This window comes from Geotrypetes seraphini, chromosome 3 (assembly GCF_902459505.1).
Source record: "Geotrypetes seraphini chromosome 3, aGeoSer1.1, whole genome shotgun sequence".
In the NCBI taxonomy this organism is placed as follows: Eukaryota; Metazoa; Chordata; class Amphibia; order Gymnophiona; family Dermophiidae; genus Geotrypetes; species Geotrypetes seraphini.
Window position 1 is genome coordinate 184,885,090 of NC_047086.1, and position 16,174 is coordinate 184,901,263.

The 16,174-nt window shown below is 47.5% G+C and overlaps 1 protein-coding gene across 2 annotated transcripts in view; it reads left to right on the plus strand.

Annotated features, from left to right (window-relative positions):
• SP1 (Sp1 transcription factor) overlaps positions 1-16,174 on the plus strand; it is a 55,512-nt gene that overhangs the window by 24,637 nt on the left and 14,701 nt on the right. For both annotated transcript variants that reach the window (XM_033938134.1, XM_033938133.1), the window contains 2 exons: positions 7,530-7,698; positions 8,371-8,570. In XM_033938134.1, coding sequence (XP_033794025.1) covers positions 7,530-7,698; positions 8,371-8,570 — 369 coding nt within the window. The remainder of the gene's footprint in view (positions 1-7,529; positions 7,699-8,370; positions 8,571-16,174) is intronic.

A 16,174-nucleotide genomic window follows, 5' to 3' on the forward strand; every position in this document is an offset into this window, starting at 1 on the left:
AATCGATTTAAATTTTTAAAAAAATCGGCTTCCCGATTCGGACTCTCTCCTCGCCCCCTAAAGCAGGAGTTGCAGCGCTGCTCTTGCTGGCCGCTGCCGCACCTATTTTAGAGGGCGAGGAGGGAGGGTCAGTTGGGAAGTGCTGCAGTCCAGCTTCCCTCCTGGCCTCCCCGAAGGACTGCCCCCACCCCCTCCCGAAAGACTGCGCACCCTCCCCCCTTTCCTTATTTACCTTATTGCTGGAGCCTGCAGCCAAAGATCGCGGTTACAGCGTCTTTGTGCTCTGAGCTGTTTCTTCCACTGCGATCCTGCCTCTGATGTCAGAGGAGGAGGTGACCGCAGCAGAGGAAATGGTTCAGAGCACAAAGACGCTGTAACCGCGATCTTCTGCTGCAATAAGGTAAACTGTTCGGGGAGGCCAGGAGCAACACCGAGGCCTTCCAGGAGGGGATGCGCATCCTTCGTGGGGGGCAGTGCTTCGGGGGGGGGGGCAGTCCTTCGGGGGGTGGGACAGGCCTTTAAGGGGGGACAGGCCAGGGATGGTGGCATAGGCCTTCAGGGGGAACAGGCAGGCCTTCAAGGGAGGGGATGGGCCAGATTTGGCTTGCGAGCCAGAGTTTGACACGTCTGATTTTAAACAGAATGGGGTAAGTCCAGAGGAAAGCTGCTAAAATGGTTGGTGGTCTACTTCATAAGGCTTATGGGAACAGACTTAAAGATCTCAATATGTATATTTTGGAGCAAAGGAGGGAGTGGGACTTTTAAAGACCTTTAAAGACCTTTTAAAGACCTACATGGCATAAATACACATGAGGTGAATCTCTTTCAATTGAAAGGAAACTCCAGACTGAGAGGGCATTGGGATGAAATTGAGATGATAGACTTAGGAGTAATCTAATACTTTTTTACAGAAAGGGTGGTAGGTGCATGGAATAGTCTCTGGGTAGATGTGGTGGATACAAAGACACTGTCTGAATTCAAGAAAGTATGGGACAGGCATGCGATTGGGCAGACTGGTGAGCCATTTGGCTTTTAGCTGCCATCATATTTCTATTTGGGTTCCTCTCTGGTTGTATGTGATGCCTCTCCCACAGTGATGGCACAGTAGTAGCAGCCTCAGAGGGTACACAATGACAGCCCAAGGGAGGCATACTGATGGCACTTGATTTCCCCTCACTGCAGCTTCCTATTAAGCTGTACAAGAACATCTCTTTTTTAATATGCAATTTTGGCTCCTTTTCTTTTGAACAGCACCAGCATCTTTATCTGCTTCTACTGTATAGTTCCAGCTTTCTCCTATTCTTGTTACTAGCCCAACCTCCTGTTTTATACTGCACTTAATTTGTTTGTGAGGTTGTTAATACAATCTAGATAGTGAATATTTCTGAGAGTGAATCCTAACACTAATTGTTCAATTATGGCTTATTAGTAATTTGTAGTCTTGAAGAAAAATGTCTTTATTCATCAGTGGATGTAGAAGGTGTAGTTCATAAGTGGGGGAAAAACTCATTACCTTACTATTCACATGGATGCTTTCCACTGGTAGGACCTGCCTAACCTCTCTTGTCTTTTAGTTACTCTTAACCAGCAGCTTTTGTTGACAGGCATAGTTAAAGCCTTACCTTGTGTTTGTAGGTGTCAGGTGTGTCATGAAAAGAAATAAGATCAGTCTGTGGTGAAAAGCAATATATGCTGTCTTTAATTCCAAAATTCTATTGACATTGTGGGGAGTGTATGGCACAGTAGTTAGAGCTACAGCCTTAGCACCCTGAGGTTGTGGGTTCAAAGCCCTCACTGCTCTTTGTAACCCTGGGCAAGTCACTTAATCCCCTCATTGTCCCAGGTACACTAGATAGAGTTTGAGCCCGCCAGGACAGATAGGGAAATATGATAAAGTACCTGAATGTAAACCACTTAGGATATATGTGGTATATAAATAAATTGTGCCCAGTGTTTGAAGGTTGTTTTTATTTCCCTGACTACTCACAATTATCATATGGAAGCAGGATTTATACTATTAAATCCAGTTCTAACTTACTTAGTTGTTCTTGGCCAGGAGCCAGAGATTACAGTAGGTGTCGTCAGTGAGTGATGATTGAAACTCTCCAGAATCTATGAGCACTGCCTATGCAGCAACCTGAGTCATTCAGGGAAGAGGAAATCTGAGCCACGGGACCCGCCCCCACCTTCCTCAAAATATGTACCATATCTGAATGTAGCTTAGCTTGAGCTTAAGCAACCATTCTTCACCTTTTTACAGAGATTTTTAAAATTAGAAAAATACCCAGTAAAGATGGTATCAAGTCAGTTTACTGGGCTGTGTACTACTGCCAAAGATGAATTGCATAGAATGTACTTTAATTCATAGCCCACAAATGAGTATTGTTTAACATGATTCTACTGTGAATATTAATACTTTTCCAGTGCAATAACTCGCTTGTCCAGAATTACACACTTATCTTCCTATGGCTGCGAGCCATATGCAGAAGGAATCCACTCTGGATTTTTTTCAGTGATCCTCCTACTTCACTGGGAGCTCTGCTGCCACCTACAGTTTTTCCCTTCTGCACATGAGCCAGAAGGAGTGTGTCCGTTCTTCTCTCTCCTTTTTCTTATTTTATTCAGTGTTTTCCATTTTTATTCGGTTATTTTTAAATGCTTGGAACTTTCAACTTTTTATCAGCTCTGCCTGTATAGAGAAAAAGCAGACTGAAGTCTGCAGGTAACAGGCCAATCCCTGGTGGTACCTGTTAGCCAGCCTGTACAAGTATTTTCGGGGGGGGGGGGCTTGGGGCCGTCCCCACTTACCTTCTCACCTACTGCTTAGCAGGGGGGTTGAGCGCAAGACCTTCTCACCTACTGCTTAGCAGGAGGTTGAGCACAGGCTATTAGGCATCCATAAGAGGCTTAGCAGTGTCTCGCAGGGTGCCAGCTGCATTTTCACCTCCCCTCTTCTGGTAGCATATCTATCGGTCTGCAGGGGTGGAGTGTGGTCAGAAACCGTGTCTGGCTGGCAGCCTGAAGATCAGCGTTGAGAGGAGTTTTCAGCATGAGGTAGTGATTCTTCTCCTTCCCAACTACTGTAAAGAGCTGAAGCAGGCTGCAACACAGGTCACAGTGAGTAAGGTTGTTACAGCCTCTGAGGTTAATTGGGGAGGGGGGGTCTGAAAATCAGGTTTTTGAAGGTTCCTGCATGTTCCCCTGTTTCCCCTTCTCAAAAATCTTAAATTCACTGCTTTTTGACTTTGTGTACCGATCGGTTTGCGACCACTTTACTATCAAATTTTCATCCGGCCTGATTCACTTACCTCCTGCGATCCGCTTCAAAACCATGCATGCAAATGAGGTGAAATGCATGCAAATTGGACAGCGACCCAATTCACTACACAAAATTTCTGATCCAACTGGGCTGGCCGCTCAACCCAAGAAGCGACTGCTGGAGACTAGTCGAAAATGTCTTTTTGACTCTCCAGTAGAAAATGAAACGGTGACAAAATTCATCACCGTCCCCGTCCCCGCGGATAACCGCGGGAAATAATCCCTATCATTTTTTAGTGTCTATTTCAACCTCAGGTTGTTCTACTCCAGCATTCTTCAAAGCATTTGGTTGTGGCCATTCATACTCTGATTCTTCCCTCTCTCCTTAAAGAATAACATGAAGATGGTTTCCCGCGGTTATCTGCGGGGACGGGAACGTTGATGTTCCAGCCCTGCATTCTGCCGTGAGCTCCTACTCTCTGCCGCCTTCCCTGCAATGCGAGCCCGCGGATTTAAAGCGGTGCTGCATGCCACAGTGCAGCCCTGCTTTAAACCCGTGGGCTCGCACTGTACGGAAGGTGGCAGAGAGCAGGAGAGTCTGGGCGGCAAGATTGCCTGGAAGGGGGAGCAGGAGAGCCACCGCACCCGACCGGTCCACCCATGGTCGGGTTGGGCCAGCCAGACCCACCCCCCTCCCTGTACCTTTAAAAATGCTGGGAGCTGGAGGGGTGCCCGGTCCCTCCTACTCCATAGGCCAACTAACCCCCTCCGACCCGGTATGGCCCACCCCCGACACCAAAGTTGGAAGCAGGAGGGGTGCACAGTCCCTCCTGCTCCTAGGCCTCCCAGCCCACCACTGGTCAGCCCAGGCGGTCAGGCCTGGCCCACCCACCCCGATACCTTTACAATTGTTGGGAGCAGGAGGGGTGCCCGGCCCCTCCTGCTCCTTCGAGGCAGGCTCCCATCTTCGGGAGCAGGAGGGCTGCCTGGACTCCTCCTGCTCCTACGCTGCTGAAAATCTTCGGGAGGAGGAGGAAAGTCCTCCTCCGCCTGTTCTCCGGCCAGCCACTGCCCCATTAATGGCCTTAGGCCCCGTCCTGGCGCATTATCTGATGCACGGGGAGAGGCCTAAGGCACTGATTAGCTGAGGCGCCTCAGGCTCCTCCCTTTGGAGGGGCCGGGGCACCTCAGCCATCAGGGACTTCCTTAGGGAGGAGTCTAGAGAAGTCCCTGATTGGCCAAAATCTTGACGGCAGTGATATTTTTTTCAAAAGTTCCCTGCACTCCCAAAAAATTTTTTTGCCTCAAAACTAGTTGGGATGGAGTCCTTGGGCTCTTATACCTCAAATTCATACCAGGATTGTGCAAATTCTGTGCCTCAGAAGCGTCCTTGTGCCATGTTTGAGAGGCGTCTTGTGCCACCTCCCAAGCGAAAGCAGTGTGGTGCTCAAGGATATGCTGGACCACCAAGTGGATGTTGTTCTCAGAAGAATTTTCGAGACAGTGGCTTTGGAAGTCCATGCTGCCTCAGCGGTGTCCTTTATTACACATGCTTGTCTGTCCTGACTATGTGCTGTGGAGAGACGGGGAGATGAACTTCTTCCTCATCTACTTTTATCGGGTTTGAATTATGTAGCTGACACTCTGTATGATATTCTACATGTCCTGGGTAAAACATTATTAGCTTATTCAACTTCTGCTCATAGAATGCTCTGGATCAGATAATGAGCTGGTGCTTCTACCTCTAAAGTTACTCTTGTCAGACTTCCTTTTAAGGGGAAGTTATTTGGTAAAGGCCTGGATGATCTCATAACTGCGTGCGATCATCACTCTAAGACCCTGCCTGATAGTAGACCCAGAACCTAGAGGTTCAGGGTGCTCTAATTTTTGGGCACCAGGAACTCGCCAATATTCCAGTTCCACATCATAGAGGTTCTCCCAGGGCTACAGTAAGAGGGGACCTGATCATTTTCTTTCCTCTAGTTGCATCAGATGAATCCAGGGTCTCATCCTTGTAATATTATGATTTTTGTTTCAAGTAGATTCAGCTCACTGTTTGAAGTGGTTCAAGTTAGTGGCCATTGGGGTTACTGGTGCTTTTTAGTTGTCTGGTTTGAAGTTTTATAATTTGTTATGTGGTAAAGGAGGATGACATACGTTATTTTTTTTTTCTTTCTACTTTAAGAGAAATACTGATGGACCTAAGGAGCATTCTATCCTAAGGGACAGAAATTAGTTTAGTGCTGTCTTATCTCTACCTGCTGGTAGATGGGCATAATCCATAAGTCTCTGGATTCATCTGCTGCGACTAAAGGAAAGAAAATTATCAGGAAGACATCATTTTCCATATAGAAAGAGCATACTCAGAACATTCTCATAGTTATGAACTCCAAAAGAACTGTTCCATATAATTGGATGACACCACCCACGTGTGTGCTTAATTCTGTCATTTACTGAAACCCCATTCTAGGTTGAAAAATAACTTTTGCTTATGAAAGTAATTGTACTGCACAAAATTGACAATAAACTAGAAGTAAACTGCACTGAGATTACTGTATTTTCACGCATATAACGCGCGCGTTATACACGATTTTACAAACCGAGCATAACCATGTGCGTTATATGCGTAAGCGCGTTGTACAATTTTTTTTTTACATAGTTCCTCCCCCCCCCCGACGTCCGATTCATCCCCCAGCCCTGAAAGCCTGATGCCCCACCCTGAAGGACTGCTCACACCCCCACCCTGAGGGACCGCTCGCGCACCCCCCCCCCCGACATCCGATTCATCCCCCAGCCCCCCCCCCCCCCCGTACGGAGAAGCAACCTACCGTTGGTTCCCGATGCCAGTGAGCCCTGCTGCTTCCTTTGCCGGAAGTTCCGCCCCTTCTCTGAGCTCTGCGCTGCTTCCTTTGCCGCAGTCCCGCCCTTTCTCTGACGTGTGCGCGCGCTATATATTTGTTTACATAAATTTTGGTTTCCCGCGTGCTATACCCGTGTGCGCGTTTTACACGGGTGCGTGGTATATGCGTGAAAATACGGTAATTCAGTTTATTACATTGGGCAGCAAGTTAATACTAGATGCTATTACCAAATACAGGTTCTAGAATGTGCTATTTATTATTTTAATGCAAAGGATCCTTCTAACATGCGAGTGAGGCCACAAAGATACTTCACATGGTAACTTAAAATTTTAGGGCGCTCCCAAGAACTGCTTAGTGTAGAAATGTCACAAACTTGTTTTTTTATTTTACATAGAGCTTTATGGACCCCTACACGTTTACATAGAATTGATAGCTCTAAGTCTAATAGATGCTGGCATTGTCATCTTGAAGCAGGGGCATTAGATCATCTTTTATTCTATTGTCCATTCATATTAACATTTTGGAAATCAATTTGGCCCCAAATCAATAGGATGTTAGAAAATCCTGTAGCCTTGACATACGATACAATTCTATTTGGTACTGCAATGAGATCTCAAAGTCAAATTTCATCAAATAACAACAAACTTTTATTTATAATGACTGGAATAGCAGTACAACAAATTACACACAATTGGAAAAATTGTGACAGATTGAACTATAATTTTTGGTGGAACTCAGTTTGCCATATATATAAAATGGAACATACATTTGCAACACAAAAAGGATATATGGATAAATTCAAAAAGATTTGGGGACCATTAACAAAATATTGTAATAATTGAATTTCATTTTCCCATAATAAGAAAATAGTTAAAGAAGAAAGGGAGGGAGGGGATATGGGAGGGGGATTTATACTCTTTATTATAAATTATAAATAAAATATTATTAATAGATGATATTCTTACATGAAAACAATGTAATAAAGGGAGGGGAAAAAGGTTAATAATTTAAAAAATAATTGATAAAATCATTACAATATATATGTTGTATAATTTTATAAGAAAAATAATTACAGTTATATGATATATAAAATCATAAGAAATATAAGATAAGAAATGTTATGTATAAAATACATTATAGAAATATCAAGTGTATTATTAAGATAATTGTATGAAATTTTATGACACTTGTTGTTAAATTAAAAAAATCAATAAAAAACTTAAACTAGAAATGTCACAACTGAAGATCTAAGAGACAAGATCATCTTTTCTCTTGATTTAGCTATCCTTAGGATATCGGCACCCTAATGTTGAAACATTTTTAGACTAGATATTGCTATTGAATTATGCAGGGAAATACATTAAGCAATGTGTAAACATTGTAAAAAAAATATTTCTTTTGTTTTAATAGGGGACCACAATTCTCAGATTAGCCTCCAAGGGACAGGAGGCGATGTGATGCATGAAGACAGTGGTACTCTGGAAGAAGGAGAGATCAGCCCAGAACCACAGCGACAGCAGGGTCGGAGAGTGCGGAGGGAAGCCTGTACCTGCCCCTACTGCAAAGACAATGAAGGGAGGTGTGTGTGCATGTATATTCTATTATTTTACTGATCTAGAGGCCTTCATTGGCATTTCTACTTTGGTCAAGGTCACAAAAAAATATAGCTGAGCATTTTTCAGGTCAGCATTGACATAATATTTAAAACTGTCAGTTTCAGTATGTACCTCAGCATTAAGTGCTCATGAACTTTAGTATAAACAAATCGACAGGGCTACAGTAATCCTGGGAGCCAGATACCTTTGACAACATAAGAAACCATGAAGATTGTGGACAATTATACCAGAACAACGTAAGCTAGTAGTTTGTGATATTTATTTCCACTCCAAAAATATGCTGTTAAGTTCTGATTTCTTCAAGTTGTAACTAGTTTCCCTGCTGTTTGCTTTTTTTAAAAATTTAGAGGAATAGATGGTACTTGTTCCTTATAAAATTTCAATCTTTATTCCACACAACTTATCTCTTTATTCCATACAACTTATCTTTTAGATATGTTGTATTTCTAACATATAAGGGATTGATGTACTAATATAGTGACCTTCCTGCTATAGCCTAGCTAATTTAGAAGATAGCAGTTGTGTCCTCCAAGGTAATTACAGTATACCCATTTTTTCCTTTGTTGTTTTCTTTGATCTGCAAATAAATAGTAAATGAATACTATGTCTTCACATTTTTTGTTGGACTTTCTCAGGGGCTCTGGGGATCCTGGGAAAAAGAAGCAACATATCTGCCATGTTACAGGCTGTGGCAAGGTATATGGGAAGACCTCCCATCTGCGAGCCCACCTCCGCTGGCACACAGGCGAGAGACCCTTCGTGTGCAACTGGGTATACTGCGGGAAGCGCTTCACACGAAGTGATGAGCTGCAGCGACATAAGCGTACCCACACTGGTGAGTGAGAGATTGAACACTACCTTGTCTTTTTTTTTCCCTGCAAATTATGGTGACTGACTTAAATGTGAAGAAATATGATGCATTTGAAGTTATACCTACATATTTGCAAAACAATTATTGATTGGGTGATCCTTATTTATTGATACTTTGCATTCTAAAGAAAATTGTAGAAATTTGAGGTAGGCCAATGAACTTAAGACTAATTGATTTCTGTTTGTAGTATTAGATATTATCCCAGGACAAGCAGGCATGATATTCTCACATGTGGGTGACGTCATCTACGGAGCCCCAGCGCGGACAGCTTTTCAAGCAAACTTGATTGAAGTTTCAAGTTTGCTACACTGCACCACGCATGTGCATGCCTTCTTGCCCACTAGAGGGCGCATCCTCACCTCGTGGTCCTCAGTTCAGTTTTTTTCCGCGGAGCCAGAAGCCCTGTGGAAATTGAGCTCCTATTTTTCTGCCTTCTGACACCGCGTCTGGGTTATTTAGCTCGGTCGCTGTGCTTTATTTGTTGTTTTTCCTTCATAGTCCGTCGTTTATCGTCGAAAAAAAAAAAAAAGTTTTATTTCTTCCGTTCGGCTCCGGGGGCTCCCGGGAGCCGCGGCCACGGGACGTCGTTCGTTCCCGGCCCCTTTTCATTTTCATGTCCCGTCCCTTGACGGGCTTTAAGAAATGCACCCGGTGTGATCGGTTGCTGTCAATTACCGATCCGCACCGGTGGTGCTTGCTTTGCTTAGGTCCGGAGCACCCTACTGACTCCTGTGAAAGGTGCTCCACATTTCAATCCAGAGCGCTCCGCCGACGCCGTGCCCGGATGGCGGAGCTCTTCTCTGTGGACCCCGCGGCGGGGAAGGCCTCGACGTCTGCTTCGGCCCCGGCCTCGACCTCGGCCTCGGGTCCCTCGACCTCGCCGCGACCCTCGACTTCCTCGAAGCCTGTCGCCTCGACCAAGTCTGCCTCGGGTAAGTCCTCGCTTCCGTCCTCGACTCCAGGGTCAGCGAAGAAGCCATCCTCGGGCTCCTCAACAACGGGGGGGTCGTCTTCGGCCCCGCCCCGAGTGTCGAAGCCTAGTGCCCCGAGGGAATACTCGAGACCGAGGTCGCCCTCCAGGGAGCACCCCCCGGCCCCAGACCTACCGGCCATGATGGGGATTCCGGCCTTCCAGGACTTGCTCCGAGCCCTCATTACCTCGGAGCTGTCCGGGGCCCTTGAACACCTGCAGCAGGCCTCGGCCTCAACTGCTCCGGCCTCGACTGCCCCGGCGTCGGCGGCCTCGATCTCGGTGCCCTCGGCTTCGGCCCCCGGGGTGCTTCCAACCTCGACCCCGACCTTGCCCTCGACCTCGGTTGACCAGCCTGAGAGAAGCGTACGGCCTCGGGACAAGGTGCGTCGGGTTCGGAGGATCTCTTCCACGTCCTCTTCCTCGAGATCCTCCCGGGGCTCCTCGGCTCGGGCGAGGCATCGACCGAGGAAGCCCAAGCGTTCTCGGGGTTCTCCTCGGAGACGCGTTCGCTCCTCGCCAAGCGGAGGTGAGACGTTGCGTGTCTCGGAGCTCCGCCTTGACAATCCGAGGCTTTTCCGGCCCTCCATTGGACGGGGTTCGCGAGACTCCTCGCCGAGACGGAGGGGGCGTGCCTCGGTGCCTCGTACCCCGGGGACTTCCCCCAAGGGATCCTCGGGGCATAGGCGGTCCCCAACCCCTTCGAGGTCGCTCGGTGTGGCCTCCTGGGGAATCGGGGTCTGGTAGGGAGCCGCGGTATTCCCGCGAGGCTTCCCCCTTCTGCTCGGCGGGAAGGACTTCCCGTACTCCTTCCCTGCCTTCCAGGCCCTCTTCCTTCTCGAACTTCGTGCAGGATATGGCACGTGCTTTGGACCTGGACTTACTTGCTGGGTCTCGGTATACGAAGGAGTTTTTGGAGGAGCAAGACTTGCCCAATCCCCCGAGAGAAACTCCTCGTCTGCCTCTCAATAAGGTCCTTCACCAGACCTTCCTGAGAAATCTGGACTCCCCTCTTACAGTCACAGCGGTGCCGTCTAAGATGGAGTCCAAGTACCGGACCATCCCATGTAAGGGCTTCGAGAAAGCACAACTGTCTCACCAGTCATTGCTCGTGGAGTCGGCGCTCAAGAAGTCGCAGCCTTCCAAGGTCTCGGCGGCGGTCCCGCCTGGACGGGAAGGGCGGACCCTGGACAAGTTTGGTCGTCGCCTCTATTCCAATTCGTTGATGGCTACCAGGGTCCTCAATTATGCCTTTACGTTTTCCTCCTATCTTCGAAGCATGGTCAAAGACTTGCCTCGCTATCAAGGGGTCATGCCGGATTCCCATAAGGAGGGTTTTGCCACGTTCATGTCCAACCTCTCTCAGTTGCGTCTGTACCTGTTCCACGCAGTTTACGACGCATTTGAATTGGCCTCGAGGGTATCCGCCTTTGCAGTGGCAATGCGTCGGCTGGCATGGCTCCGTACACTTGATATGGACCCTAACTTGCAGGAACGTCTGGCCAATCTACCCTGTGTTGGCTCAGAATTATTTGATGAGTCCCTGGAGGCGGCGACCAAACGTTTGTCGGAACAGGAGCGCTCCCTTGCCTCCTTGGTCCGTCCCAAACCTCGGGCCCCGCCGCAAAAACCATTCCGGCCTCCCCCGAGGAGATACCCGCAGAAGTCCACACCGGCCTTCTCTAGGCCCCCGCCGAGGCGCCCGCCGCAACAGGGGAGAGGAGCCCAACAAAAACCTCAGGCGCCGGGGGCGTCCAAGCCGGCGCCGTCTTTTTGACGTGATGTGCGGATGGGGGCGGGCCCCCTCCGCACTCTCGCCGGACCCCCTTCCTATCGGGGGTCGGCTCCGGGCCTTTTATCCGGCCTGGACCAGGATCACATCAGATGCTTGGGTGCTCCGGATTATCTCCGAGGGCTACTCTCTAAATTTCTCAGCTATGCCACCGGATCATCCGCCGGGAGCTTGCCCATGCGACCGGACCCAGCTTCCTCTTCTCCTCGCGGAAGCCAGGGCCTTGTTGAACCTTCGGGCGGTGGAACCTGTACCCCCTGACCAGCGGGGGCGGGGGTTTTACTCCCGTTACTTTTTGGTCCCAAAGAAGACCGGGGACTTACGGCCCATTTTGGACCTCCGGAAGCTCAACAAGTTCCTGGTCCGGGAGAAGTTCCGTATGTTATCGCTTCCGGTTTTGTACCCTCTGTTGGAGGAAGGGGACTGGATGTGCTCCCTAGACTTGAAGGAAGCATATACTCATGTTCCGGTGCATCCCGCCTTCCGCAAATTCCTACGGTTTCAGGTGGGGGAGTTGCACCTCCAATATCGGGTCCTCCCCTTCGGACTGGCTTCGTCCCCTCGAGTCTTCACGAAGTGTATGGTGGTAGTCGCCGCAGCCCTGCAATCTCAGGGGCTACAGGTCTTTTCCTACCTGGACGATTGGCTGATCAAGGCCCCGACCAAGGAGGGGGTTATCTCAGCGACCCGACAGACTATCATCTTCCTTCAACGTCTGGGGTTCGAAGTGAACTTCCCCAAGTCTCAGTTGTGCCCGGCTCAATCCCTTCAGTTTATCGGAGCCGTGCTGGACACGGTTCGCCTCCGTTCGTTCCTCCCTCCTCCTCGGTTGGAGGTTCTGCTTCGGTTGAGTCGCCCGGTTTCTCTGCTGCCCGCAGTATCGGCTCAGCGCATGATGATGCTTCTGGGCCACATGGCATCGACGGTCCACGTCACTCCGTTCGCCCGGTTGCATCTGAGGCTTCCTCAGTGGACCCTGGCCTCTCAGTGGCGACAGGATTGCGATCCAGTCTCTTGTCCGATAACGGTGACTCCTTCTTTGAGAATCTCGCTCCGTTGGTGGACAAACTCTTCCAATCTTTCAGGGGGTTTGCTCTTTCTCGTTCCTCTGCACCGCAAGGTCCTGACCACGGACTCCTCGGAGTATGCGTGGGGGGCTCATCTCGACGGTCTGCGGACCCAAGGTCTATGGTCGGCAGAGGACCGCCTTTGTCACATCAATGTGTTGGAGCTTCGTGCCATTTTTCTGGCGGCTCGAGCGTTCTGCCACCTGCTCCACGATCAGGTAGTCCTCGTGCGAACGGACAACCAGGTGGCAATGTATTATGTGAACAAACAAGGGGGAACGGGTTCTTGGCCCCTGTGCCAGGAAGCCCTACGCCTTTGGGAATGGGCGGTTTCCCAGAACATCTTCCTACGTGCGGTTTACATCCAGGGAGAGAAGAATTGCCTAGTGGACAAACTCAGTCGTCTTCTCCAGCCGCACGAGTGGTTGTTGAACTCCCGAGTTCTGCGCGAGGTCTTCGACCGATGGGGGACGCCTCAGGTGGATCTGTTTGCCTCACCGGAGACCCGCAAACTACCTCTTTATTGTTCACGGATGTACTCCCCGGACCGTCTCGAGGCCGATGCCTTTCTTCTCGACTGGGGAGGGAGGTTCCTTTATGCGTTTCCTCCTTTTCTTCTGATCTTGAGGACGCTGGTGCATCTCAAATCGACCAGAGCCACTATGATTCTCATTGCGCCTCGTTGGCCTCGTCAACATTGGTTCTCCCTACTCCTTCAACTCAGTGTCAGGGAGCCTCTGCTTCTGCCAGTTTTTCCCTCTCTGCTGTCTCAGAGTCGGGGTTCGCTGTTGCATCCCAATCTTCAGTCTTTACATCTGACCGCTTGGTTCCTTTCCCTTTGACTTCGATTCCTATTTCTCAGTCTGTGAGGGAGGTTCTGGAAGCATCGCGTAAGGTCTTGACTAGGCTTTGCTATTCCCAGAAGTGGACCAGATTTTCTTCTTGGTGTTCCTCGAACCGTTTGGACCCGAGTTCGGTCCCAGTGTCTTCGGTGCTGGAATATTTGTTGCATCTGTCTAAGTCTGGACTGAAGACGACTTCCATTCGGGTGCATCTCAGTGCCATTGCGGCCTTTCATCGCCCTCTAGAGGGTCGATCTCTTTCTCTTCATCCTCTGGTTGCGCGTTTCATGAAGGGTCTCGTGAATGTTCATCCCCCTCTGAAACCTCCGCCTGTCGTTTGGGATCTTAATGTAGTCCTAGCTCAACTGATGAAGCCTCCTTTTGAGCCTATCGACAAATCTCTTCTTAAGTTTCTCACTTGGAAGGTGGTCTTTTTGATTGCGCTCACGTCCGCTCGTCGGATTAGTGAGCTGCAGGCTTTGGTTGCGGATCCACCTTTTACGGTGTTTCATCATGACAAGGTGGTTCTTCGCACCCATCCTAAATTTTTGCCTAAGGTTGTGTCTGATTTCCACCTCAATCAGTCCATTGTTCTTCCGGTGTTCTTCCCGAAGCCCCACTCCCATCCTGGTGAGGCGGCACTTCACACGCTTGACTGTAAGAGGGTGTTGGCATTTTATCTCCAACGTACCAAGTCTCATCGGAAGGTTCCTCAATTGTTTTTGTCCTTTGATCCTAATCGATTGGGACATCCTGTTTCCAAGCGCACCTTGTCCAACTGGTTGGCTGCTTGTATTTCCTTTTGCTACGCTCAGGCTGGTCTCACGCTCCATGGTCGAGTCACGGGGCATAAGGTCCGGGCTATGGCAGCTTCGGTTGCTTTCCTCCGGTCTACGCCGGTTGAGGACATATGTAAGGCTGCCACTTGGTCTTCGGTTCATACGTTCACCTCCCACTACTGTCTGGACACTTTGTCCAGAAGCGACGGCCGATTTGGCCAGTCGGTGTTACGTAACCTGTTTTCCTAAATTGCCATCCTCCCACCTGCCCTTTTTTGGTTGGATTGCAGGTCACCCACATGTGAGAATATCATGCCTGCTTGTCCTGGGATAAAGCACAGTTACTTACCGTAACAGGTGTTATCCAGGGACAGCAGGCATATATTCTCACAACCCGCCCTCCTCCCCGGGGATGGCTTCTTTGCTGGTTATGGAACTGAGGACCACGAGGTGAGGATGCGCCCTCTAGTGGGCAAGAAGGCATGCACATGTGTGGTGCAGTGTAGCAAACTTGAAACTTCAATCAAGTTTGCTTGAAAAGCTGTCCGCGCTGGGGCTCCGTAGATGACGTCACCCACATGTGAGAATATATGCCTGCTGTGCCTGCTGTCCCTGGATAACACCTGTTACGGTAAGTAACTGTGCTTTACAGTTAAAGAAGTAGTTTATATCATGAACGTTTATTTTATTTTTTTTTAAGTTTTTAAAATCAGTGATTGGTTTTTTTGTTTTGTTTTAAAATCTTTATTCATTTTTCATCTTACAACAAATACATATATATAAAACATTTGTCAATGAGTACATCATTTGAAATTCTATCATTTATGATACTAATAGATTAAAAAAATTTTATCCCATCCCTCCCACCCTTCCAATCTTACATTCATTCAAATATATCACATAAATAATCATTCCTAGTAATCTGAACATTAAATAAATTCAAATTCCCCCATCCCTTCTACCTTAAGTTGTATCTAGAATGTAAAATGGTATCTACTCATTGCAATATTTTGTTAATTTTGTCCCCATATCTCTTTAAATTTATTAAAATTCCCTTTTTGCACAGCTATTCTCTCCATTTTGTAAATGTGACATATCGAATTCCACCAGAAGTTATAATTGAGTCTATTCCAATTTTTCCAATTACTTGTAATCTGTTGTATGGCGACTCCTGTCATAATCATTAGAAGTTTATTATTTGATGAAATTTGGCTCTTTGTTCTCATTGACATACCGAATAAAATCGTATCATAGGATAATGCCATATGATTCTCCAAAAAAACAATTAATTTGGGGCCAAATTGATTTCCAAAAGGCTATAATAAAGGGACAATAAAATAATAAATGATCTAGAGTCCCTGCTTCAAGATTACAGTGCCAGCATCTATTAGACTTAGAGCTATCTAACTTTTGTAATCGAACTGGGGTCCAAAATGCTCTATGCAACAAAATTAACCAAGTTTGTCTCATAGATGCGGACACTGTGCATCTCATTCTCCAAGACCAAATTTGTGGCCACTGAGACGCATTAATTTGATGCTTAATCTCAATGCTCCAAATGTCTCTAAGACCTGTCTTTGGTTTTTTTATTCATATATCCAGATATCAATTTATACCACTGTGCGGCCTGGTGTCCCAGGAAGTCCGCCTGAAAGCACAAGAATTCCAAACTATATTGATTATTAAGATTTTTCCATTCAGGGAACTCTTCCTGAATAGCCTGCTTCGGTTGCAACCATCTGAAACTTTGTAATTTGTTAAGGCCATATTTATTATGTTGCAACTGCGAAAAATCAAGCAGTTTACCATTTGAAATAAATAATTAATTAATTTTAGATTCCAACTGTTTAATTTCTTTTTCCAAATTAGAAAATTGTTTAAGTTGTTTTCTAAGAAATGCCGAATATGAAATATTACCTCTCATTGTAGCTTTAAATAAGTTCGGTATGAGTTTAGGTGGCAACTCGCACACCTAAACTCATCCTTGTCCTACTACTGCTCTCCCTATTCATAGATAAACGGAAAACAGCAGGATACCATACACACTCCATACCCATCCACACAACATCACACAGACTAGTCTTATCATTCAGGAAACTCCATACCCCCAGAACCCTG